Below are 26,900 nucleotides of genomic sequence, written 5' to 3' on the forward strand. Positions count from 1 at the left end.
TTCGATATTTTTCTGCAAGTCGGTGTGACGTTCGCGCGCTTAAATCAACAAATACGGCAGAAGCATGTTGTGATCGACGCCGGCTAATTGAAGTGTGTTGTTTACAACTTTCGTCGCGCTAAACCGTGATTCGATTGTGGCGCAAAAAGCATTTACTAATCTCATACCGGTTGTTAACACGTGCAACAATCGCACCGCGCACTGAATAGAGTTATGATCAATTGATTTGTGTTCATCTAATAATGAGGTTCCGAAAAAATGTGTCATAATGAGTGTGTTTAGCATATTTCCGCATATTTCATGCTAACTGCTCGCCTATGCTTGTGCGTATTTGTACATATGTATGTATAGGTATATCTGTTTTCTTTGGGTAATAAGGCATCCTTGTGCATGTCTTTTCGAAAATTCTATAAATTTTATCAAAATTTTCTGGCTTAATAAGAAGTAAACTGCGATTTGCATTTCAATTTAATTTTTGGTCCTCTTTAAACGGCAATTGAAAGTAAGCGAATACTAGCTTTCGGAACGAAATTTATGAAAAAACAACCATAGAATGGATGCACTGATATTTATATGCTTAAGAGATCTAAACGTGGACTATGAACTTAACCATTAGGTATAAGATTCACTAATGTGAACACGATCTTCGCGATCCTCGTAACATATAACGGGGTCCTACTTTCCTTAAACACGGCAATGTGCTTAGCGGCAGCAAAAAAATCGGTAATCGCTTGTAGATTTTGTCCAAATCGTAGAAACTGCGTGAACCACATTCTTATAATATGTGCCAATGTGCGTTGTTTATATTATATTCTATGGCAAACACTTGTACATATATTCACTAAATGCATAATGATAAAAACATTTTGTATGTCATCGAAATTGCCGTCGCTAGCATTGGATCATCCGCGCGTACACCCACGTTGCCATCTACCCATGTTTGTACACATGTATGGGTGTTTTCACACATTTTGGCGCGCCTGTATTGAATGAAGAATTCAGAGCCTCTATTTCAAGGGTGGGGCAACATGGCAATTTCAATTCCACTAGAGTGTCATATATGAATACGATCTCTGTGCCATTTGAAATGTCAAAGATTATATAAGCAGTTTTAAAAATCTTAAAGTCAGTATGAAAAATAATTAGCAATCATCCTAAAGAGTCTTGAACCAAGGTTCACTTTTTTATATTTCATAAATCTGTTTTAAATGTTAAAAGCAGCTCTCAGGTGATTGTGTTGAAGTGTTTAAGACAAAATTAATGAATAATATAAACTCTTCAAATTCCCGTTTTCGAAAGACGCTTCATAAGTGTTATCATAATTTTCACATTGAGTCTAATTTAATGAAGCTCATATATAGAAGTATAAATACTTAAGGCTTTGAACCTCCCTAATGTGCACACCGCTTAGTTGCATCCGAAATTTCTAAAGGCGTAGACACTTGATCTGGTGTGGCATCAAATAGACATGGTATGCCGTTGCACAGTCATGGGTGGTGCCAATCAAAGCCAATTGCTCACAATTGAAATTCCGAAAAATGATAAAAACACATCAGCGCACCCAACCTGCAATACTTAATACGAGTAAGTGTTAGCCACCGAGCCGTGACAACCCGCCATAAGCTATTTCAACTGCGTTTCAATCAACTACACCGCTAGTTGAGCACTTAAATCGTCATCGCGGTAGGTAGGTGCTACCATTCTTCTATCAACGCAATGCGACGGACTCCTCCACTCTACTTGCCTTTACATACTTTTTTTATTCAATTCACACGTGTACATACATCGCTATGTGCATACTCACAAGCATAGTATGGTCGGCTGTGTTCTAAACAGCAGTCGAGCGCTTCCATAAATACTTGTAGTTAATGACGGATATGCAATTTCAGTGATTAAAAATATGACGTTATGAAAAACAATACGAGAAGTATGCAGAAGTGTGATTTAAATGATCGAATACATATGTACATGTCTGTGTAATATTGTATATGTTTGTATAGTCGCATAGCAAACGCGTAGCCAGCACTTACATGAGTGTACCTAAATGAAACGTTATAAAATACGTCAATTTCATATATTCATTTGCGGATTTCTTGTTCAACGAACGCGTTCGAATCGCGCCGTTCGCGTTCGAGTGGTGCAAACTCTTTCAACTCTTTCTGCATCGTAAATTTTTCGTTTATGAGCCTTAGAGACGACACCGCCGGCCGCTTGATTATTGCTCGCAGCACGTCGCGTCACGCACCGTAAGCAACGCCTGCTCCCCTGTGAGGCTTGCGCATCCCGCCGTCTTGCACAAGCCGCGAGCATTTGCACAATGCATCAAGCGTGCGCCACTGCATCAATTGTGCCAGTTTTGCTTGAATTCCTTATTGCAGACATTTGCCAGTAATAATTGTGGTTAAGACAAAGCACTACTGGCTAAACAATAACAGCAATACTAACAATAACATAACAAAAAACAAAAACAAAATAGCAACAATCATCAACAGGTGTCATTGCATTTCTGCGCGGCGCTCTGTCTGCGTATGTGCCTATGTGCCTATGTGTGCATGTGTGTGTGTGCGGTATAGCATGGGTCGATATAGAGGCTTGCACATACGCACGCACCTGCACGCGCTGAAACGCATACGCACAAATCCAAAGCACTCGAAAACATTTGCAACATTGGCGTCAACATCGAGCAAGTAGCTGCGGCAATAGCGACGCATGACGGTTATTTGTTTTGTAAGCTGTTTTACTATTTAATGGTTTTCATGGTACGTATCCTCTTTCCTTTCAACAAATCATACTTACATACCTATTGAAATATTATAAAACAAAACCTATCAATTATTAAAACAATTACAACGGTAAACACAACAAAAGTTATGTCAAAGCACTCTTTCAAAGGTAGTCTACGTATGAACATCCTCCTCTATGTGTATTTAGACGCTTATGCGCTCTACGGCTCCTCTTGACCGCTTTATACATACATATGCTAAAATTCCGACAATAAATAATCCTAAAATTTAAGGTACCACTTTCGATAGTCAGCACACCTTCTCTCCGCACACAGCAGTGATTGTTACAAAAGTACAGAACCGCAAAAAGATCTTCAAGTCGCTGGCCGACCGCACTTGCGATAAGGACAAAGGCAGGCAAAGGACTGGCAAGGCAGGCAACCGGGTGGTTATCACCTACGTAGTGAGGCCCCCATGCTCCCAAGCATTTTCTGCTCGTATGTTTTCGCACAAACCAGCCATGCAGTCACCTGTATAAAGCGGAGCTGCCTCCTATGAACATCAGAAAATTCCTCCGTCAACAAACTGAAACCACTTACCGATCAGGTTTCGGACGTGACCAATTTCCGGCAGGCACTGAACGCCATTCTTAGTGGAGCTACTAACACCTTAATTGACTTCCTTCCACTGAATGGCTTGGAGTCCAAATACCACCCCCTACAGAACAAGAGCTCGAGTTGCCGGGTGAAGCAAGAGTGACCCTGGCGCAACTTCGCTCTGGACATATTAGCAGATTAAACTCAAACTTATCCAGAATAAACCCTGACATACGAAACTTATGTCTTGCATGCAACGAGTCTCCGCAAGACACTAATATTTGTCTGCCCAATGCAACCTATGCACTTAACCTCCCTCTCCCTAAGGTCCGAACGGGTCGAAACAGCTCGTCTCGTTTGGACCTGAACCTACCGTTAAGTGAAGCCAATTACAGCTAACTTATTGCTTTAATCCAAACAGGGTCTGGATAATCGTTACAACAACTACTTGGCAGTACGGTGCATTTTCTAATGAAACGTCTTACTGACAAAGTAGCATAACTGTTTACAAATAAGGGTGGGAAGCTCTGTAGATCACAAGTTGTGATTTCAAAAAACAACTGTCAATATTTTTCCTGTCGATGGGACAGTTTTCGCCTTCTTCGTAGCAGTCTAAGACAGATTGCACTCAAACAACGTTAAACACTGCTGTGAAGTGGTCTCACAATTGCGCATTTTGTCGCGCCGATAGCTTCCCAAGTCCCATATTTTATGCGGAATCTGCGGTCTGCCAATACGAGATCGCGAATTATTGTCATGTTATCATTCTAAGTAACTATTTTCGTAGTACCTGGCCGTTGCCAAACAACAGTTACTGTATATATAAGTAGTTCTCCTGCGAGAGTGGCGCTTTTGGTCGGTGATGCTACACACTCAGTGGAACGCCCTTACATACATAATTTCACTCTAATGGTGCGTAAAAGTCAAGACATAAATTGTATAGTATGTGAGATATAATGAAGCCCACACTCATTCACTGTCTTTTCTTTGCCACACGCCTATCTTTATGCAAACATCCACACTTACTGTGCACTTCTGATATACGCTTATGCATACGGGAGTACAAAGAAGTATCTACCAACCGAACCGCATGGAATCACGATAGCTCGAGTGCCACTGTTTCAGTTCACAAGCAAACGCCTGTCCCCGTGTCGATCTTTTCATCAGAGCTCCGTCCCATTGCTTAACATGGCACTTATGTCAAGAAGTCCATTAAGTGTACACTACTCGAAATATAATGAGGTGAAAATACAAAATAAAATAAGAAATTATAACCATTATTTAAGCGTACAAATGATTCTTGGCGTTTGTGGGTAGCTGTAGCCAACAAAGAGAACAAAAAAACCTATAGCTCGCAAGTAGCCAACGCATCAAACTTGCATATCATTCCAAGTAACGTCGACTTTGTTATCAGAGCGAAGTACCACGTCTGCGTTAGAAACTGTCTATTCTTTAGTATTTAAATACGCAGGTACATATATTTATAGACACACATCACTGGCAAGTGCATTCTGCCCAATATTTTATATTGAAATTTATTTTTTAGAAATTATCACAGTAGTTTGGGCATTAGACGGTCGCGGAAGTTTGATTTGAGTATCACTGGGGGCAATACAAAAGTTTTAATTACATCTGCTACTCGGCAGTAAGGTCCTGTCGGGCAGTTTCGAAACTGATACTTTTAATTTTAGAATCGTTAAGTTGTTCTAATCTAGCAGAAGCTTTGAGCACCATATGTAGGATGAAATTAAATCACTATACCAGCTTAAGATCTATTTTGGTCGTTACTTTTACCTATACATCAACTATAATTTTGTGATCCATCCATATCGCATGTCTAACCTTAATAGCTCCTACTATTTAGAACTATTATGTTGCAAACCATTGCTTTAAGTCTTCGCTCCCTTCCTAAGTATGTATATTAGAACATCGTAATGGCTAAGCCGTAGGAGAGGATCTCAACAGCTATGGGAAACTGTTTTATGTTTGGAATGTATCGGAGAAGAATTTGTATTGCTCTCTTGGGGAGTAACCAAAATTTGGACGAATATTTTCATTTTCAAAAACTAAGTAAATGCCTCTCATTGGCTGGAACGCACATTAAAGACATACTTGGACATTTTCAAATCCTTCTGCTCATTACACTCGTTTTAGGCAACTCGCTAATTTCAATTATGCGCCCCGCTAACAACTTCTCATAAACAAAAAAAAGTTTTGCAAAATTCTGTTCGTACAAACCAACATGGAGAGATAGATATGGTTGGGTATATAGTACATTGTACGTAGATGCATGCGAGTGTGCGTCGTATTCGCAGTGACCGCTTTCAGTCGTTTGACTCGTAAGGTTATTCCTGCCGTTGATGTTAGCTGGTTCTTGATTTGTGATCGATGGAGTGTCATTGTTTACTACGTTGGACGTTAACACTTTGACACCGTGTTCGTTGCCGCACATGTGGGGTAATGTAGCTTAAGTTGCATGTGTGCTTATGCGTCGCATGCACCACAAGATGTGTTGCCCTCTTTCGCTTTATTTGGCTTAGCGTTGAATATCAAGTGCAGCAGCTGTGCTGTTGAGCGCTTGAGCTGTTGCGCTGTTAAGACAGACCCTCTCGCATAGACATACATACAAACATAACTGGCAGCCAATTTGAAAGACTATTTGGAAGTTTAACCGGCATGTTAGTTTGTTAGCTTGTTGGTTGCTTAGTTGCTTGATCGCATGGTCGTCCGTTTGTCTGTGCTTGACACCGCTGCTAAGAGGCTGCTCGATTTTTAGCACATGGTACGTTAATAGTGCCCATTGGAATGCCACTTGCGGCTGAAAATCGTTCCCATAAATCTCACAGCGGTCGACTATAGTTTAAAAAGCTTATCACTCCGTGTGATTCCATTTAATTCGCAGCGATTCAATTGGCATTTGGATCAACACCGATTTGAACTTAAAGTGGCAGCGCCTTATGTTGCACTGACAGCTGCTGGCACTTTGCACAGATTAACTACACCAATTATTATAGAGATTCCCACTGAAGACAGCCGCTGGCCGCTGGCCACTGTTGACAGATGGAATATACAATCAGCATGATCATTTTATTTAACAAATGTCATACTAGACATCTGAAAATCGCTTTTGTACGACCATTCAGTGATCACTAGTGACATAAACAACATCAGCATTGTCTTGCACAGTGCATTGTATGGACAGTTCTGGCAACTGGCAACACACACTTACCTACACACTCGTACCATGTTTTCGTACTATTTGTAAACGAATTCTTTTTAAAATTGTCAGCTTTATTGACTCACTTGATTCCTTATTTTGTTTATTAGAGTATTTGCAATTATTTTATTTATTGGGCAATTAATATGTAAATAAATAATGTTTTCTTAGGAAAGTGGTGCTTATTACTCAGGCACACAAAACTCACTAATTTGAATCTTTAAGCTTCAAATCCCTATGCTGGTCCGAGAGAACGATCTGCTTCGGAAATTTCGGTATGCGCTCGATTAAACTCAAACCACAATTCCAGGGAAGCTCCAATACCCCTCTTGGATTGGGGAATAAGGGTACAATCCTGTGAGGTCTACAGCATTTTTACCGAGACATACTTGTACATATGTATAAGCTCGCAGATGTGTGTGCATGCTCGCCCTTAACTAATCCTTAATTTCATACTCAGTCGAAAAATTCGATTTCCACCATTCGAAACGCTTTAGAATTAAATTAAATTAAACGTGTATGTGCACGTTGTTCTTTCGCCTCTTTCATTACAAGTTCTCCTCTTAAAACATCCATGAAAATGGATTTTATAGTTACTGCTGCGCCTAATGTTGCACAGTAGCAGCAAATCCGCGTTCGAAGCGCGCTGCACCGCAGTTCAAATGCAAATGTGGTAGCAGATATACCAAACGAGCCTTCTACACATTTGCTTAACTTGGTTAAATGTTGTCATTAAAATTTTATTGGTAAAAGTCTTAAATCACAAAGAAGCAATTTGCAACGATTAGTTGTGAGGAACAGGAAAATTTTACCAAGCGATGCCACATTGGCACTTAACTCTTCGGTAGCATGCAAGCATAACCATCCACATGAAAATAATAAAAATACCAACAAATGCGCATGCGCAAAAGCTTACGAAGGAGAACAGTGTTCAAAGTTATGAGAACTCGATGAATCGCCACGCATTAGATTACCACCTATTCCCATACCTCATTGTGGACTGGATTACTTTTCATAGGGTTTGCAAATTCGATCCGTTCGCGCATCTGTCCCTAGTTTATACTACCTAAAATCAATCCGTCCGACTTTGTGTGAAAACTTGAGACACAGTGGTTGCCCCAAGGGACGAAATCGCTTTCCTAAATGGCCTGAATGACACCATAGTTAGGACTACAAAATGTCTATATATTTTTGCAAAAGTCAAGGGGTCACTTCCGTGACCTGCCTTCTAATTGGTCGATAGTTATTTGACGGTGACAATATTTTTATGAATTTTTAAACAATTTTCTTTTATGTGTGAATATTTACGCTAAATGCACACTGTTGTTCTATATTGAGATTAGTAAGAGTTACATGCATCTTATTCAACTTCTATTTGCGATTTATGTACATATGTATGTATGTATGTAATAACTATATGAAACATTGTACGCAGCTATTTCCATAGAAATGTATGTACATATATGTGTATGAATGAACATACTTCAAGTTTATTGATATGATTTTGGTTGCCATTTGCAATGGTCGAAGCGCTACTGTTTAGATCAATGAGGCTCCTTCAGAGGGAGTGCTCAAGCATAACGCTTAACAGCAGTTTTATCCTGCCACGCCGTTCATTTCCTCTTCGCTCGCATAGTCAAGCGTAAACCCGATAAATGGTTGGTTAACTCTCGTCATATATTTAATATAATTACAATTTGGCGATTTAACTCCCAATGAGTAGCATTATTTAGCCAACATCCGGGTTTCACATACTCATCTATATACCTCTACATACATTGCATTTGTATTTAACTTTTGCTTTTACCATTTCGAAGAGTTTGAAAGCTAATGCCTCACTTTTTTCCAGAACGGCCTGGGACCTGACCCTCTGCCAGCGAAGGAGGTGAGTATATTTTTGTTCATAATTTTATCTTTAACTGATAACTTGATAATCTTGACTGAGTAAGTCACCTTTTTTGTGGCAATTACCCAGGCCTTGCACCTCTACTTTGCTCCTACCGTTTGTCAACAATAGTTAGAATATTATTTTTAATTTCCTGAATAAAATTTACCGTTATACCCGAAAAGCTTAATAGACACAGCCAATTCAAACTCTGCGCATTGCTTTACCACACCAAACCTGAGATTTCAACGTGCCTAAAATAACATGTGTGTCAATATTGAAGACCAGGTGTGTTCTTTTCACCGAGTCTACAACTATGGTATGTCAGCGGCCGCATATGTGAACCGTTTAGCCACTTCCGGCAGTCCCTGCAGACGACATTGGACTCAAAGGTGTGAGTCCGTTCGGCTGGTAGCTCAATAATTTTTCTTAACAATGCTGAAATTATTTTGCCGATTAATAACGACAAATTGAATCAAATTGTTCTGTTAAAAGCAATAATTTATGGCAAATTAGAAAACAATATATGCTAGTTGCTCGCGATGTGGTAAATTCTTTAAGCGAGAGTGCGTAATCTCCGTCTTTCAGAAATTCCTCTTGCCGACATTGATGTGCTTACTATTCTGTATGTCTTCGCAAACACGCACTCATACACATACATACTATACATAAGCAATCTGCCGTTCCGGTTCATGTGCGGGGTACTTTCCCCGTATGCAATCCAGTAACTCAGTGCAATTGCTACTATAAATCACCTGGGTTTATTTGTCAACACACAGCAATCATGCGAAATAATAAAATATATTAAACGCCAATCGCGCTTTGGCCATCGTCTATTGAAAGAGACCGCAAACCTGATTCGCTTATACTTGCCGGTTAATTTCGTCATCTGTTCTGCTTAGCATTTACGAATGTGCTTTCTGCACAACCAGCGCTTTGGTAAGAATGTCTTTGAATTTTATATAGAAAATATGCAAATAAAGATCTGAAGAAACTCTAAATGAATTCGCCAAATTCCGTTATTGGCACGCGCACGGCTCGATCCCTCTATCCGACTTCGGTTTCCTTTGGTTATTGTTCGCCACTAATTTAAAAATGGATTACTCACTTAGAACCGTTCACAGTGTTGGCCAAATTGATTTTTCCAGCATAACAGTTCGTATATTGAAATATAAGATTTGCAAAATGTTTGTCCCTGCAGGGTCGTTTCACATAGAGTTGTCGTAACTATTATACCTAGAAATATACATGTACATATGTATGTATGTATGTAAGGGGATGCAGAGATCACGCTAGCTCCAACCACATGCTGTTAGGATCGCCTACTCAAGTACACACGGTTGACATTTTAATAATTTTCGTTACAACTTCAAAGATGTTCGTTGCATTTTGTTTTTATTTCCCACTGGCGCTTTTGTGTTTGAGCACCACAAAAATTAAAGACAAAGGCAATGAATTCAAACGCGCGGAATTAACTGCGTAACATATCACCAGTATGTGGGCATGAAAGGCAGCTGAAAGCCTTGTTACTTGATTAAAATGGGAAATGCAAACAACAAATTGGGAGTGCGACTAAAAAATTCGGAAAAATCTTTACATACATACCTACATTCAGTTGATGATTATGCGAGAAAGATCTATCACCTTGATATTTTTCTTTCAGTTATTTACGCTCTAATTATACATATAATTTATAAACAATTGATAGCATTTTTTTTAATTCATTTAAGATAAATTTCGATATCATTACAGGCAGAGGGACCTCCCGTTCAAATGGAACCAGTTGACCTTAGCTTACGTTCCCTACAAGGTAAGAAACAAAAACAAACACGAGAAAAGAGAAAAAGTTGAATTAAAAATTTATTAAATCATAAACACAGAAACTAGCATGATCGATTATTTTTGCCAAGTCCTTTAAATGTCATGACAGACGTATTTGCGATAGATTGTCCGGGTATCTAGTTTTGACTTGCTTTGGTAATAAAAGCATCACATCACACATTCTTAGTTTTAGATAAGAACGTATCCAAAGCAAAATCAAAGTTAAATTTGTCTTCGGGAAATTTTCAAATCAGCTTTTTCTAACTATCGAATACCAGTACAAAAGGTACCAGAATAAGCGAGCTCTCAAAAGCATACATGTGTTTGTGGTTGTTGCTATGTAGCTACCATTTTTTTTTTTTTTGGTTATAATGGCATCATCTCCGATAACGCAATGATTGTCTTCGGCGATAGTCATTAATAATTATCAAACTGCTGCCAATGGCCATACAGATCCGCAAGCGTTTAAAATATGCCAAGATACCGTAAAGCAGCAATTACTTTTTTGTAGCTCATCCACGTCTAACTGTGATGACCACTAAGACGCCCGACACTTTTGGTATATGCTTTCATTCCCAAATCCATGAATGTTAAAAATATATTAAATAATTAACGCGGTTAAGTTAAGGCATCATTAATTTTGTCAAGAGGAGCATTTCTAACACCTATTATATATCTACACATATACCCATGTACAGTATGGTGAATTAAAATAGCAGTCATGTTAAAGTAGATTGTAGAGATTATGTTATTGCGTCTCTATTAGTGCTTACTCGAAAGTGTTTTTGAAGCTGTAGCAAAAACACAATTAGTTGTACGTAGTTGTAGTAGAGCGTGTAGCTCTAAATTATTGTTTCGAGGTAAAAAATAATATGTTTGGGATTTGCATATATTAAATCGGCTTTCTTGCCTTCAAGTAAGATTTAAAGACTTCGTTATTAGTTAGATTTTTCACAATACTGTATTTACTTGTATATAATTTAGAAACTATGAAAAAAACCTTGAAACCTTCAACAGTCTGGGGCAAAAATGTGCACACTTACATATGCATGTGTAGAGATTTGTGTAAATACCCACATATATGTGTATTAGAACGACTTTACGTCCGCTCTTCGCACAATTTAGAGCCCATTTGCCTAATTATAATGACTGAAATTGGAGGCATTTACACCCAGCAGCATTTAAATTCATTAAGGCTTAGTTCAATACGGTGAAATGTAGTAAATAGTGTTAAAACGTTAAAATAAACGGAACTGTTTTTCGCCCAATAGAAATAGTTTCTTTGATTTGAGGTCAAAAATAAAACTGGTAGTTTGCAAAAGCAAAATATACATTTTAAAATCGATAATATGTATTAACAACATCGTGTTGCAGTGAATTGCCCTAAAGTATAGTTTTGTTAGAAACCCACAATGCGAGTCGCTCCACTAATCCTGAAGTGCCCTTACTATTACAATATACAACTAACGGCGAAATATGCCATTTGATTGGACGCCAAGGAGTCCGCAAGGTAGAGGCACGTAGCTTCCAACTGTCAATTAGATGTGTAGCAGCCGTAGTCGGTGTCATTGGTGTCGCCACACGATTTCATTAATTGCAGGCTGTGACAGGTCCCCCAGTAAAAGCGATTGGCTTGTACTACTTGACAAATATAATTCAATATATGTACAGCACATAGATTGAGTTAAGCAAATGATCAAAAAATTGTAAAATATTTAATTCAATTAAACACATATCTCCATGAATTGCTGCATGCCTCCTCTTGTAAGAAATGTATTGCAAGTTTTATTTTTTAAAACGAATATTATATTATGACTTATATTTAAGCGCTACGGCCGATATTCCGTTATCAATGCCAGGTTTAATTTTTTCTTAACTCGACAGAAGCTGCTCTTTCGAATGACTACAAATTCATGAAGGCATATAAACCTTAATTCAGCTGCGATTAATGCTTACAGTGCCACAAGCTTACATATGTTCCGATAAGGGTATGGCCAAATAAATTGCAAATATCATAAATTAATTAATAAGACAGACTTTTTGCAAGTCTTCTGGCGTAGAAACCGCTTGAGCGGTTATAGCCGAATTAGAAACAGCGCACCAGTCGTTTCTTCTTTTCGCAAGGTTTTCCTCTTACTCTGCTTCCCCCGGCGGGTCGTGCGTCGAATACTTTCAAAGCTAAAGTGTTTTCGTCCATCCACAACATGACCTAGCCAGCATAGCCGCTGTCTTTTAATTCGCTGAACTATGTCAATGTCATCTCATACAACTTATTGTTCCATCGAATGCGATATCCGAAAACTCCTAAGAGCCGAGTGCGACGACTGTTTGTTTGATGACAGGAGATATTTTGTCTTGTCCTCGTTGACCACCAGACCCATTTGCTTCACTGACCATGGTCGTCATCTGCTGTAAGTTTTTCATTGGCGGGCCCCAAACCCAGCGCACAACCCTGTGGAGGGTCTCACTTTAGCTCGTCTTCAAACGGATGTTCTTTGGCTACACAGAGGATACTTGGTCAAAAACCGGAAGTCGTGAGCTGCTTGAGCCATATGTAAAAGAATCGTTTCTGGCCACTCCCAAATGAATGGCGATCAGAGCACTTTCCTCGCTTGCGTGAACTTCTACACATGACTCCATCCTCTACTTTTTGCAAGCACTTATTTAAATATTTCTGAAAGCAGCATTACAATTTCGCTTATGAATATATGTATATTAGGTTTAACTTTCAAAAATCCAAAATAATAATGTTAGCTAAGCTATTAGCCGACATTTAGAAAAGTTTGAAGAAGTACACGTCAAAAAGTCACATGAATCGATTTCTACATTCCCATCGGTTAAACACAAAATGTGCACTGCAAATATAACCGACAATCGAACACACCAACAGCAATCGCACTATCAAACGAAGATGCAGCAGTTTGCCATAATATTCAGTAGTGAACAGCTTGGAGCTGGTGAGAATCTCTACGTTTTTCGGAAGTTCTTTTTTGTGGCTTTTTCAAATTGTTTTTGTGCCACCAAGCCCATGTTTACAGCAATGTGTCCCCACCTTGATTTCCATTACGTCCTTGCCCCTTTCGTCAAATGTTTGTGATATGATTCCCAATGATGCGACTAAGTGCGAGTATTGTGTTCGGTCAGACACGGAATTCCCGTTTTGCACACTCGAACTGTTCAAAAGTTAAGCGCAGCGCTCCTATACGCTCGCTTATTCGCATCCGGTAATGTAGCCGCCGCGGAACTTTGACAGAACAATGAGGGCAGCGGCGGCTGCAGCAGCAGCAGCAGCGTTAACATCAAAGCATCAGTAGTTGGGAAAAACGCGGGCGAAGCAGTCAAAAAAAATATATATAAAAGATAAATTTAATAAGTAAATAGAAAATAGAAAATAATAAAAAAAGGATGTGTTAAGGCTGACGCTCTTTTAAGGCGAATTGTTGTCGTTTTTGTTGTTAATACTGCTCTTCTTGATGTGATTTGGGTCTGTGTGATTGTTGTTGCTTCTTCGGCGGTTTGACTGAATGACTGCCTTAAAGGTTATGTGAAAGGTCAAGTTCGTGATCGCATTCAAACATTTTTGCCAACTACTCATCTCGCGGCGATGGTGACGGCGATGCTTGCCATAGACGCGGCGAACGCGCCAGCAGAAGACACCGAAACAACGTCGTTACTTTTGCATGTACACACATACTACACAACAAAAGTAATAGGAACAGCAGTAACAACAACAACAGCAACAGCAACAACGATAGCAATAACAAATAACTAAGTTGGCGAATGGCAAAGAAAAATTGAAGACGAGCGTGCCACCACTACGCCACGATTTTACCATTCCCCCAGTGCCATGCCAAGCCATCCTACGAAATACTAACACACATTTTCCTAGCCTGGCAGATGAGCACAATCCGCTAACCGTTGTTTTATGGTACCGTATGAAGTGCATACACCCAAGCTCACATATGTATGTATGTAGTAGCTGCATTGAGGAGCACGGTACACGCGGTACACGCGGTACGTGTGGGCATGTACATTCGCACTTGCATATGTGTGGGTATATGTATGGGTAGGTCCGCGGTTGTGTGGTAATGTGCAAACGTTGTACTTGTTACCGAATTAAGTGAATGTATACTAGCGCTGAAATTGCTGTATATTACATTGTCATAGTAGGGTTTTTTGGCACCACATTCAACACTTCCCACCTTGGTACATATGTGTAGGTATTTGTATATTTTGTATGTAAGTACACATGTATTATATGTGCATGCTTATTTCCATGATATCGGCTACTTCTACTCACACTCGACCTCCTTTATATCGAGGCTCAGCATCTTAAACGATCGCATTCCCAATGTGTTAGGAAAAATATACGTTAGAAGTGCTCCAATGCGATCGAAGGCAACGATGTGATGGGAAAAATCGCATCAGCGCATCACTGCTCACCAAATTTTCAATCAGAATCATTATGAGCTCGACGAGATACCTTAGCAGTGTAAACAACAACCAATACTCACACACATTTGGATGTCTATGTAAATTGCAGAATCATACATACATACGTACATAGAGTACAAACTACTGTGACCTGTATCGTGCCACTATTAGCATGATTCACAGTTTGGCATGCTCACGAAAAATTCACTTTCTATTCCAATATTCGTGTGCACCACATGGCAAACAAACTTCAACTGTCCTTGCCTGAGAAAATATTCGTTGGCTTGACAGTGATCAGCTCATCCGTATTGGCGTTAGCAGGGATTTACGTAGTCGATTTGACTGTTGGAACTCGCGATTATGCTATAGGTCTGTATGAAGATGTGTTTATCTGCCTACTTGAGTTACTGTCACACAAGTTATTCTGCAAATATTAAGCTAATTATATGGCTCTATGTACGTACATATGTGCATACGTGTGAAATCTTTGACCAGGGCTACGCACTTGTCTAATACCGTGGCGTATGTTGAACTGTTGGAAGAATTTTTACATGAAGTGGAACTACGGATAACCTTACACAGTTAAACACTAAAATCAATGCTCCCAAAATTACGGCGTTACCCTGCTCATGGAAATAAATTAATACAGTACGCGGAGCAGATTAATTTTGAGATTATTATTGATATTAGAAAGCTCTGACAGAGCTTTCAATAATATGAAAGTCGTATTTTAATAATGATTTATAGGCCTGAATTGGATGGGGAATAAGAATTCTCGTTGATCGCAAAAATAATAATGAAAAATATTTTTGAAGAGACCTCGACACCTCTCAGTAACCAACTACGAGTAAAACTTGAAGAGAGAAAGCGTTTTTTCAAGGCGGGTCAAATTATTCGATTTTTCTTGTTTTGATAGTATACATAATTACCGAAATTCTCTCTCTAACAAGAAATACAACAAATAATAATGCTAATGTGAAAAGTATTAGACTATATCATATTAGTTCTAAACAGAGACGCAAGTCTAAGTCAAGACAAAACGCTTATTGGGACGCAATGTGCAGAAGTACTTATATATTTTTTTTTATCCACACAAATGTACATATGTTTAATTGCTACTATTCGGCCGCGGCACCGACCACAGCTTCGACATTTAAACTCTATGTTTGGTTTTACTGTTTTCACAACAGACACTTAACGATGACTCCTTTTCCGTGCTCGGAGTGGGGTAGGGTATTGTTTGACTCGGTTAAGCGAGGTATGGTTGCGCGAGTCATTGTTATTGGCGTTTGGAGGTTACTAATTGTGGTTAAGTAAAAACTTTCAATAATGTAATAAAATGTATGCAAATCGACTAACGACTGACTCTGGCCGCTGGGATGGCCATATTGTGTACATACCCGTTCGTATGTACATTATGTTGTTCGGCGTCTGCAATGATTTTCCATGCTCCAATTGTGCACGTGTGCATTTGTATATGTTAGTGAGCCTTCTTATTTGGCATGGACATTCTACACCATAAGCGAGCATGTGATCATACACATGGGGAACATAGCATATATTCATGAACAGGCATGGGAATGAATCTGGTTCATGGATGGTGATTCCAAGTATCTTTTTATGAAGATTTATCGTACCTCCACCAAAATTCAGTAGATACTACAACATGAATAGGCAAATAAATAAATTCAGTTCTATAGAAAAATATTAGACAGAAGTATTCAGTGCCTCACATATTCGCAAAATACCTACCGGCCACAGCATCCTCCTTCCTTAATTTGCTACCAAATGTTACCATTGTAGTCACAAAAAAAAAAAGAAAAATTTTTTATTTTATATGAACTTATTTAGAATGCGTGGGTTCAAAGACAATTTCGTTAATTAAAGTGGAACGCTAACCGAAAGTTATTGGGCGAAGATTTTAACACGATTTGAGCGAAATAGAGAGATACGATAAATTTTGAATCTACTTACATATTTATATATATTTTAAAGTTTTTTTTGAAATGGTGGTGATTTATGGAATTTTCGGAAAAAAGGTTACTGCTATAATTGAAATGAGTTATCACAAATATATATGTAGATGACAAGCTGCGTTTCCGATTTCTATTTTAGTTGTGAAACTCATTATGATACAACTGCCACCAAAAGCATATTTTTGAGTATTCTACTACCTGACAACTCTTTGTTTTTCTGAAAAATTGCGCTTGGCTAGCAATCAACTTGAAGCGCTCAAGTTGTCGTGGCCGTTAAAAAATTAGCGCCGAGATAATTCATAATTTCTTATTAAGACACACATGTGTTTACCTTTACCTAAATAGGAATGCACCCATGCATAAATGTACATATTGCTGCACTTTAAGTATTTAGTCTTCGCAACTTTGTGCTTTTGTTAAACTTAACAAGATCAGCAACTGCGGATAATGTCTTGTACAATGTCATACGTAAAAATTAATCGATTTTCAGCGATTTCGACTCGCTTGTTGTCGATTGACTTGCTCCTTCAATATTTCTTATGTACGACTACCAAATCAGTCGACAACTCCAGTTCCCTCGTTGTACAGCAGTCTTTGTGATTCTAAAAACATAAAAATCACTATCTTACTGTTTATCGGTTACACCAGAGACCTAAATAAACAAAACTATTGTTTAAAGCGAACCGTTGAAAGCGAAATTCCCTAAATGATGGTTGCTTTATGCCAGCGTTTTACTTTTATTGCAACACGCTACTGTTTTTGTCGTTGTTGCTGTTGAATCAGCCAGCATTGAGCATACATTGAAAAGCCATTCCGTATGCTAAGCAGAAGAATTCACTAAAAAGACCTGGTGGCCGTTGAGTAGTGGACGGTGGTTGGTGGTAGCCGCTGCCATTGTTTAAGCGGTAGTTAATCGGTTTCGATCAATTTCTGATTCTGCTTGACTTTGTGATCCACTGAGCTTGATAGTCGGAGACCATTAAATAAAAACAAATACACAGCAACACAGTGTGGCCATGAGTTGGCAAGGAGGCTAACCTGTACACTTTGATATACTATGTATATGTGAATATACATACATACGTTGTTCGTTTGCTCAAGCAGTGTGTTGGGTTGATATGGACGTGTCTATGCCGATATGTGCAATTGTGTGTTTTTGTTGTAAGAACCTCGGCTTCATCCCTTCAACTCGTCACTGGGCGACCTCAAGAAACCATATGGTCAAACAAGTGTTTGACTACTCTCATGCCAACTATAAGGAGTCAACTAAGCCGAAGCTGCTTAAACGGCAGGTGGCAACTATTGACAAGCTGCCGCACGATCTGTCAGTCAAAGTCACACAAGGGTCCATCGCACATTTAGCGGCAAGTTTTGATTCTTGCGAATAAGCTCTGCATTCTTATGAGCATGTGCACAAATACCATATACTAATCTAAATTAAATATATATATATATATATATACAGGGTCTACCAACAAAAACGGAGTAAAGTTAATATGAAATAAAATAAATTTGGTCCAAATTTGTTCTTTTTTTGTCATGTAGATAATTTTTTCCCATTGATGATTTAAAGATATTGTCGGCCAAATGCCAATTTTCGAAAACCCGGTGCAGTATTTGTTTTGGAATTTCGGCTAAAGTGCGCAGAAAGTTGTCTTTAGGCTCTTCTAACGTTGCTGGTTGATTAGCGTAAACCTTTGATCCAACATACTCCCGAAGAAAATAATATAGGTGCGTTAAATTTCATGATGCTGACGGCCATTTGACTAGGTCATTTCTCGAAATTAACTAGTCGCCAAACTTTGCATGCAATGTCTCCATATTTAAACGTGAAACATGAGGCGGCGTACCGTCTTGTTGCTGGGAAAAAAGCCCTTCAACATCGCGTATATCTCGCTCGTTATTGATGAAAAAGACATTTTCTGCCTCATTTCGAAAGGAAAAAATGATGATTCCATCATACCAAAATCCACCTCAAACGGTCAATTGGCTTTTCAGAACCACACAATCCTAAAAATTCCTAAATAGAAACAACTTTGTTTGTTAACGAAGCCATTAAGCCAGAACTGGGCCGAGAATTCCATTTTTCGATGAAGTAACCTTTAATTTTTGAATTTTTCGGAGAACCGGAACTTGGATAATAATTTTGAATAATTTCCAAGTATTGTATCAAAATGAAACGTGACACTATGAAATGGCAAATCTTACCGAACACACTGAGAAAAATGGGCACAGACTCTCAAAATTACGCCATCCCAATTGGTAGCCGCTGTATATATATTTTACTAATGTGCCAATATTTGCGCTTTCTTATGCACATACTTTTGTTCAAGACATCGGACACGAATATTGAAAACATCGCACACGAATACTGAATTTGTATTTGTTTGGCCGTGTTTGAGGTTTGCAGAGCAATTATAAATTGCAATGACACGTGATTGTTGCTATTGGGTCAACTCAAACTTAAAGTTTACAATTTCCCCATATCCGTCTAACATGCACTCAATGACACTGCCGGGACATGTGAAGTTGGCTTAGATTATGTTGACCATTATCATAAAGGTTACCAAAGCCCAAGCGCCTGACCGAATTGAGAAAACACCAACCGTTGCATCGTCCATACGATCTTGTGTATGGATGGATGGATTCTGCAATATAGCATTGACGTTTCCTTGCTTCGTCAAGTGGCACGAGTAAATCCGATGCCTTCTCCGTTCTTCTGTATACATTTTATACAGCCATTACTCCGTTCCATGGATCTTTCGAACGACAGTTTTTTGTTCTTTAGTCTCAGTGCGAAGAATGCAATGACCTTGTGTCTTCATCTACTTATTTTCTTACATGGAATCAATGCTGATATTATTTGGTGGTACTTAAGTACAAATTTCTATGGAGATCAGTGACCGATTTCGTAAAACCAATCCTTTGTAACAAACCAAACTGTTGGCGCAAATGATACAAAAAAATCAACCACACCTACAGAAATCATTCAATGAAGCCGTTGGTAGAGGATGTATGTATTCCTTTTCGGCGTTTTCTTTTATATACTTATTTAATATTTTGAAGTTAAGAAGGAAGGCTTGCGCCAATAGAGTAATAACCACTTCGCTCGGACATTGTAGAGTTTAGTAATTCTAGACAAGAAGTCTATGCGTTGCTTTAAATACTCGCACTATCGTACTATTCACTCGCACTTAGCAGGTATACGTATAGGCCAAAACTAAAACGCCCAGTAAATAATGTGAAACTGCCAGATCAGTGGCAATGGTGATCTTGTATTGGCCAATAGAGAAGTTGCAAACACAATTGTTAGCGAGCCGCTTCAATGATTCGCTCATCACTTTCTATGTAAATGACAGGTACCGACCGGAGGCTTGAAGCGAACGACGGAATCGATTGGCGCAAAAACGACTTAATTGATTGATTTCACGGTGCTAAACCTGCACTACTACCCATGTGTTTACATATGTAATTAAAGCTAATATGTATATGCACATACATACATATATGTACATAACATATATGTATATGCATATGGGGACAAGTGAATGTGTTCTCATGTACTTAAGTAATATCTACATACATATGTACGTCGACTCTAGTCGTAAGTCGACAATCGGTCAAATCAATAGGAAATTTGTGCACACTACTCTGCTAGTTGCTTTGGCCGAACGACACCGTCGGTAAATGCAACAAATGACTGTATTAAGAGAGATATTTGGTCGATTTACCTATGCCAAAACGGATACAGTCGAATCAATAGGAAAGAGCAATATTGAATTTGAACTAATACTTATTTTTTTAACTAAACAACTTGGGACTCGCAACTTGGGCTTTGGAATCGAACAAATGAAAATTCAATCTGATTTTGACATGAATACGAGTATTAACATCGAGATTATTTCTCATACATATAGATTTAAATATCTTTAAAAATCAGGTGTTTGCAATATTTGGCAATAAAATGTAAAATCTACACACATCTGTTCAATGAAGTGCTCGGAGAGTACGATGAAAAAGTTCCGATACGATTTAACATTATTAGTGATTGACTAGTTGGCAACCACGTTAGACTTTTCTTTCTATGGTTTTTTGAGAAAACAAACGTTGGCATTTTAGAATATTTAAACTTTTTGCTTATTATAACTAACGGTGGTAACTAATGACTTGCCGAAAGCTCAACATTTGAGTCCCTATGAAAGGCCACAATGTCAGATAGCCACTTCTAAGGCATATGGGTCCATGTAATCACAAGAGATCTCCTTGCTAACTACGAAACCACAAAGATCGTCCTACAAAACTTCGTCGAAAAGACTACGGTGGGTCGAAATCATAGCAGCTTTAAAAATGCTAATAATATTGATTGATATTAAACAAAATCGTTTGCTGGGATGCTTTCTTGTACACACACACTCGCGTATTCATAGATATAAGGAGCAGGTGGTGTTTCTGCATTAACCTGCAATTTTATCCACAACTTTTGCTGTTGCGAATATGCTTCTATATTTGGCGCTTACGTCCTCATGCAAACGTAACCGTACATATGGACATACCATACGTATGAAGGTAATGCACCAGGAAAATACAAGCAGTAAAGTAAAACAAATGGGACCTGGTGTATAGCTTACTGCTAGTTTAAATTGATGACAGTCCGCCCAAATACGAAAACCATTTCACCTCGAGCATGTCTGCGTCCATGATTTAGCATTTTCCCACGGCGGCTAACATGTACTTCTTCGGTATCAGCCAACGCGCACAGTTCCACACTTGTCAACGATTTCGCTTCGTTAAATGATGATAAGACACACGCAGGCGAAGTGAAGAGCAACAATTTTGTTTGATCGCAAATTTGTGATACATTTACATATATGTATGTACATATATACGTAGTACATATTTGAATGTTGTAAAATGCGTTAATCCGCAAATGCGCATTTCTATGTACTATATAAGTTTTACTTGTATATAAGGTGAACACTAGCTAATCGCACAAATGTAATCGTTAAATGCGTAAATATTTGGTAGTCGAAAAAGTCTTTTCGTATTTTTAATGAAACTTCAACTTATCTTCTTTATATTCATACCTATACATGTGATTGGTGGCACTGGAGATACATATATAACTGCAACGACAACTATTGACAAAATACGAAAACCCAATATTTGTGCAATCTACTCACACAGCGAAATATGATCTCAGCTCATTTGTTAATTAATTCGTAATTACACTGAGATTTATACATTAAGGATTGAAGGGTGCACATTTCGTTTTATTTGGCAAAGTACCCCACTAAAAGGTCAAGTAGTAAGACATGGTCGTATATACATACCTGCGTGTGTGTATGTATATAGATTCAGATCCAGGTGCAATGATCGAATAAAAACATGAAGGCCTGTGGCTTAGACGCCATGGCTAGCAGAAACGGAGCTCACAATTAACGCGTCTGCGCGATCGCGCTCACATTTTGTTGCAACGGCTTCGAACTGCCAATTATTTTCAATCGCACAGCAAACACACATTAAACCCTATCAACTACTTTCGTAATTTATTACACAGTTTTTTCAACTTTTCCGCAACGACGGCATCGTTCACACATAGCAGCTGTGTGCAGATATTATGCAGCGCGTAATGCGTTGCACGGATAACCGCCTAAGTATGAACACTTCTATGCACTACAATATATTTGTACAAATATGTATATATGTACATACACCACAAATGTATGTATATTTACTAACTCTCTTTAGGAACGGGTGGTCCACACCCAATTTTTTTTTAGCTAAAATAAATACATATAGAACTTTGAGTTTACCAAAAGTGTCCACTTTTCAAGCGAAATAACTGGAATTTATACAACTATATATGAACATAGGCATAAAAATAAAATAACATGAGCCCTGCGTAGTCCGTACATCTCTTCGCCAAATAATATTCAAATTTGTATCCAACTGGAGAGCGACGTAATTTTGTACTCAACGTTAAGAGCTGTTGGTCATATATTGGCAAAAAGGTTATGTCTATTTGGACCTCCAAAACATTTCCTATCTTGTTTTAGAGATCCCCAATGCATGCACAATTATGTATGTTCTCTCCGCACATTTTTGACAGTCGGCAATCGGCAATGCAGTGAATCACCCATTGCAAATATCCACATGTTTTCGTGTGCATGTACATTCGTAGAATGTTTCACAGACAGCACTTGCCACAATGCCGCACTCGTTCCGGCCTTTGGTCTTTTCGGTTTTGGTCATCATTGTCGCACTTGTGCATCAATATGCCGCCGATCTGCGTCCCATCCACAAACACTCACTCAGTTCATCATAATTATTGCTGAGCACAGTTGAAAGGCAGTCGAGGCATTCGCGCGTTTGCCACACTTGCCACCAGCGGCATGCATTCACTTGTGCGATGCATACTTGTGGCGCGTTGCTTCATTTCCTGACTACTTCGAAGCTCGTTTGCTTGATGCCGTATGCCATTTGCCACTCTCCACTTACGACTACCTGTTACCCCAATCTCCCTGCCCACCGGCCCACTTGCCAACTTTGTGCTGCTGCTGCTGCTGCTGCTGCTGCTGCTGCTAACCATTTCACACGCCAAGTCAAATGAGCAGTTTATGGGTTTTATGAGTGTGCCACTTGAAGACGCGTTTTTGTGTTTCACATTTTTATTTGTACGTCTTTTTCGTGCTTCCATGCCGATTTGTTTTGTTTGTTTTTATTTTTATTATTTGGTTAATGTCGTTACTGCGCTTCACCATGTTTTAATCGAGCAAAACAACAGCGAGCTACTCGGGGGCAACATTCACTTTTTATGGTACCAGTCAACTAACCGCCCGTTTACTGCCATCAGTTCCAAATATTTTTACCTCCATCGCCATCATCTTGCCAGCTTGCCTGCTACAGATGTTGCTGCTGAAGTACGCAGATTTTCTCTAAAGCTTGATGCGATTGACAAAACATTGCGACATCCACGCATCATCTACCTATGTAACAGACACATAGACAGTACTCAAGGAGGGGGAGCCAAGAAACTGTCGCTTAACTAAATCTGGGCAGGAAAAGGACTTTAATTCAAAATTGATAAATCAACCAACTGGATTACAGATTATTCTCCCCATATAATGGAATGGATAAGAAATAAATAACGTCTCACCATACGCGTACGGGAAAGATAATTTAGCATAGCAATATAACACTAGTGAAATATTTTTCCTATAAAGGCGACGGAAGAAATACAGCGAAAATTGTTTTAGAGCCATGTTTCCAACTCTTCTTCTTCTTTATTAGAGTAGACACCGCTTACGTGGTTATAGCCGAGTTTACAATAGCGCGTCAGTCGTTTCTCTTTTTCGCTGTTTGGCGCCAATTGCAGATTCCAAGTGTAGTGTTTCCATCTCGCTAAATAGAATATCATAAGATTCTAACTGTAATTTTAGCTATAATTGTTAATGAATACGCCATTTACAGCTAAGATTACTGAGTTTAAGCGTTACAGTACTTTTTGTCCTGATTTTTTTATCTATCGACATCCTTAAAGTGCTATTCCACCGTTACTTGCGATAATGAGCCATTTCAGTTATTTAGACATTCGAAGTTTTTTCTTTTAGGAATAACTGTAATGTAGGAGGTGGGCAAATTTATCAACCAGTTTTTTAAACCCCAAAAATGTTAGCGCCTGTAGGTGTAAGTAATTACATTTCTTCGCGTTCTAAAAGGCAATAAAAACAAGAAATTTTAGAGTAAAAGATGCAATTACCATATTTCATATAGTTTTCAAGTAGTCACGTAAAATATTGATTTCGTCCATCATCTGTTTTGCTACTTCACGAAATACGTGATTGAATCGCAGCTCGTCTTTAATAAGATAAAAAAGCGAAATTAATGCAAATGCAAACTTTTTGTGTCATTTCAGGATCTCAATCAACAAACTACAAACTGTTTGGAAGTAAACACAGTGATGGAAAAGATAGCACTTACAGTACATATTCTATCAATAGAGCGTGTGGTAATAATAAAAGCAATAAAAGTGGTAATGGCTACAGCCCGAATCATAACCAGGATCGCTTCACCTCATACACATCGAGTTCCTCATCTTCCTTCACTACATCAACTCAGTTGCAGCAGTCCAGTCGGCAGTATTTATCACCATTCTCCTCAGCGGTTTCTAAATTCCCTATACCTCCGCTGCTAGCATCATCAACATTTTTCCTACCATATCGGCGCATAAAAGAGGAGGTTAGCAGTAGTAAAACCAACACATTATCAAGTAACAGCAATATCAGTATAAATAGCGGTAATTTCAACCAAAGCTTTAATCAAGCATCTTCTCAACCACACCGAAGCACTGGCAACATGATTACGCATTCCTTCACATCGTCTACACTCTCATCTACAGCGGAAACGCCATTTTGCAATCCAGCTGTCGCAGCAGCTCAGCGAACTATAATACAAGACTACGATCGGAAGTTTAGTTTTCTAAGCCTTTTCAAAAATTCGTATAAACATTCAACGGATCGAGGAACATCATCGTTCAGCTCAAGACTTTGGAGTTCCAACGATACAATCTTACCTTCCGCGCCGTCAAATTTTCCGTCATCGTGCAGCAAACAGGCTCAAGCATCTGCTAATTCTAACTCAATATCGCCATGGAAGATAATGTCTTCAGCCGCTTCCACAAACAGCATGAATCAAGCATTTTCGCATTCCAGCTTTCAGGCACCTTCAAATAATGACGGTCGTAAAAATGCATTCAGCAGTATGGTTTTGAGGGGAAGTGGTAGCATGTTTGGACGATATGAAGATCCAAATGGAAGTATAAACGCTATCGGCTTTAGTGATCTCTCTAAAAATCGAAAAGTGCACAAGTGTGACACGGAGGGTTGTGATAAAGTGTACACAAAGAGTTCCCATCTTAAGGCGCATAAACGCACCCATACAGGTAATATTCCATACGCCCCCTTTTTATACCAAACATTTGAAAGTAAATATTGAAAGAATGCTGCCTGAATATACTTTCATATTTATTTATTTTATTATGTTTTTCTTCTTCTCCTCCTCCTATTTGGTTGCAATAGGTGAGAAGCCATATGTGTGCGACTGGGAGGGGTGTGTTTGGCGATTTGCAAGATCGGACGAGTTGACGCGTCACTACCGAAAGCATACCGGTGTGAAGCCTTTTCGTTGCCAACTCTGCACGCGCTCTTTTAGCCGTTCCGACCACTTGTCCCTGCATGTGCGCAGGCACTAAACTCCAAACAAAACTTAAACAAACAAAGTAGGCAATAACAATGGTACTGTATAAAGAAATGAAGTTTATTTTAACGTAAAAACACTCATATATTTTAGCAAATTTTAGAAAATTTTATAAATTAATAAACTTAGCCAATTATCACGATTAGTCTCGTAAGTACAGCATATAATGAGGCTATGATAGATACAACTGGAAACAAATGGCTCAATGTAAACATACTCACAAAAACATTTGTAAAATTGTGTTCGGTTTTGTATATGACAGTGCACATAGTATACATATATACATATGTACACACATATATGTATGTATATTATATACAATGTAGAACCACATAGCTAATACCTTATGAAGTTATATAAGTTACTTATGGTTGATAGATGAATTTTTAAAGTGTAATAAACTATATAAACTACACATACATATACATATATATTATATATAAATAAAATTTGAAGATCATCATTACTAAGTAAAAACATACATATGTATGTACATATGTATGTGTGTACATACTTTATACACATTAAAAAACACTCATAGAGAAACCATTGCGTTTTTACTCTTGGACTTTTTGTGTTATCTTGTCCGCGTTCATTCGACTATTTTTCGGAATAAACATTTTTTATGCAGGACACAGGAATCACCTGGCATGGAGTCGCCAGTAGATGCTCTACTAACTCGACCAATATCGGAAAAACAATTTTTCGGCTGCAGTCAACTGAATTTTTTCTAGACACCCGAATTCCCTAAGTTGTTGCACACACAGCTTCATATTTTTTTCACCAAAGGAAAAGCTTCAGTTAGAAAGTTTTTTCTTCTTCGCAGCAAGCAGTAGTACAAAAATAAAATTCTAACGATTTCCATTGTCATAAACAATACTTATTTTAGAAATAATTTGGCATGCAAACAATTTGATCAAAAATACAATTCTCTAAATAGATGTTATGGTAAGTTTTGACAACATTGCTGGTATGTACATATGTATATTTACA

At 38.5% G+C, this 26,900-nt stretch overlaps 1 protein-coding gene across 3 annotated transcripts; it reads left to right on the forward strand.

The window, feature by feature from the left end:
• LOC126756069 (Krueppel-like factor luna) lies at positions 1–26,855 on the forward strand. Of its 3 annotated transcripts, none has more exons than XM_050468884.1 (6): positions 1–272; positions 1,890–2,759; positions 8,386–8,421; positions 10,174–10,231; positions 24,568–25,593; positions 25,730–26,854. In XM_050468884.1, exons 2-6 carry the CDS (start codon positions 2,748–2,750, stop codon positions 25,900–25,902), a joined length of 1,305 nt encoding a protein of 434 aa, XP_050324841.1. In that variant the 5' UTR covers positions 1–272; positions 1,890–2,747; the 3' UTR covers positions 25,903–26,854. The 3 variants fall into 3 exon arrangements, with proteins under 3 accessions (XP_050324841.1, XP_050324839.1, XP_050324842.1); XM_050468882.1 differs by having other exon boundaries at positions 1–247; XM_050468885.1 differs by lacking the exon at positions 1–272 and having other exon boundaries at positions 2,593–2,759; positions 25,730–26,855.
• The last annotated feature ends 45 nt before the right edge of the window (positions 26,856–26,900 follow it).

This window comes from Bactrocera neohumeralis, chromosome 4, assembly GCF_024586455.1.
Source record: "Bactrocera neohumeralis isolate Rockhampton chromosome 4, APGP_CSIRO_Bneo_wtdbg2-racon-allhic-juicebox.fasta_v2, whole genome shotgun sequence".
Taxonomy (NCBI): Eukaryota; Metazoa; Arthropoda; class Insecta; order Diptera; family Tephritidae; genus Bactrocera; species Bactrocera neohumeralis.

Bases quoted from the DNA above. Each gene is read 5' to 3' on its own strand.
- LOC126756069 (XM_050468884.1), top strand. The intron at 8,422-10,173 runs GTGAGTATATTT...ATATCATTACAG, and splicing joins ACCCTCTGCCAGCGAAGGAG to GCAGAGGGACCTCCCGTTCA. The intron at 25,594-25,729 runs GTAATATTCCAT...TGGTTGCAATAG, and splicing joins GCATAAACGCACCCATACAG to GTGAGAAGCCATATGTGTGC.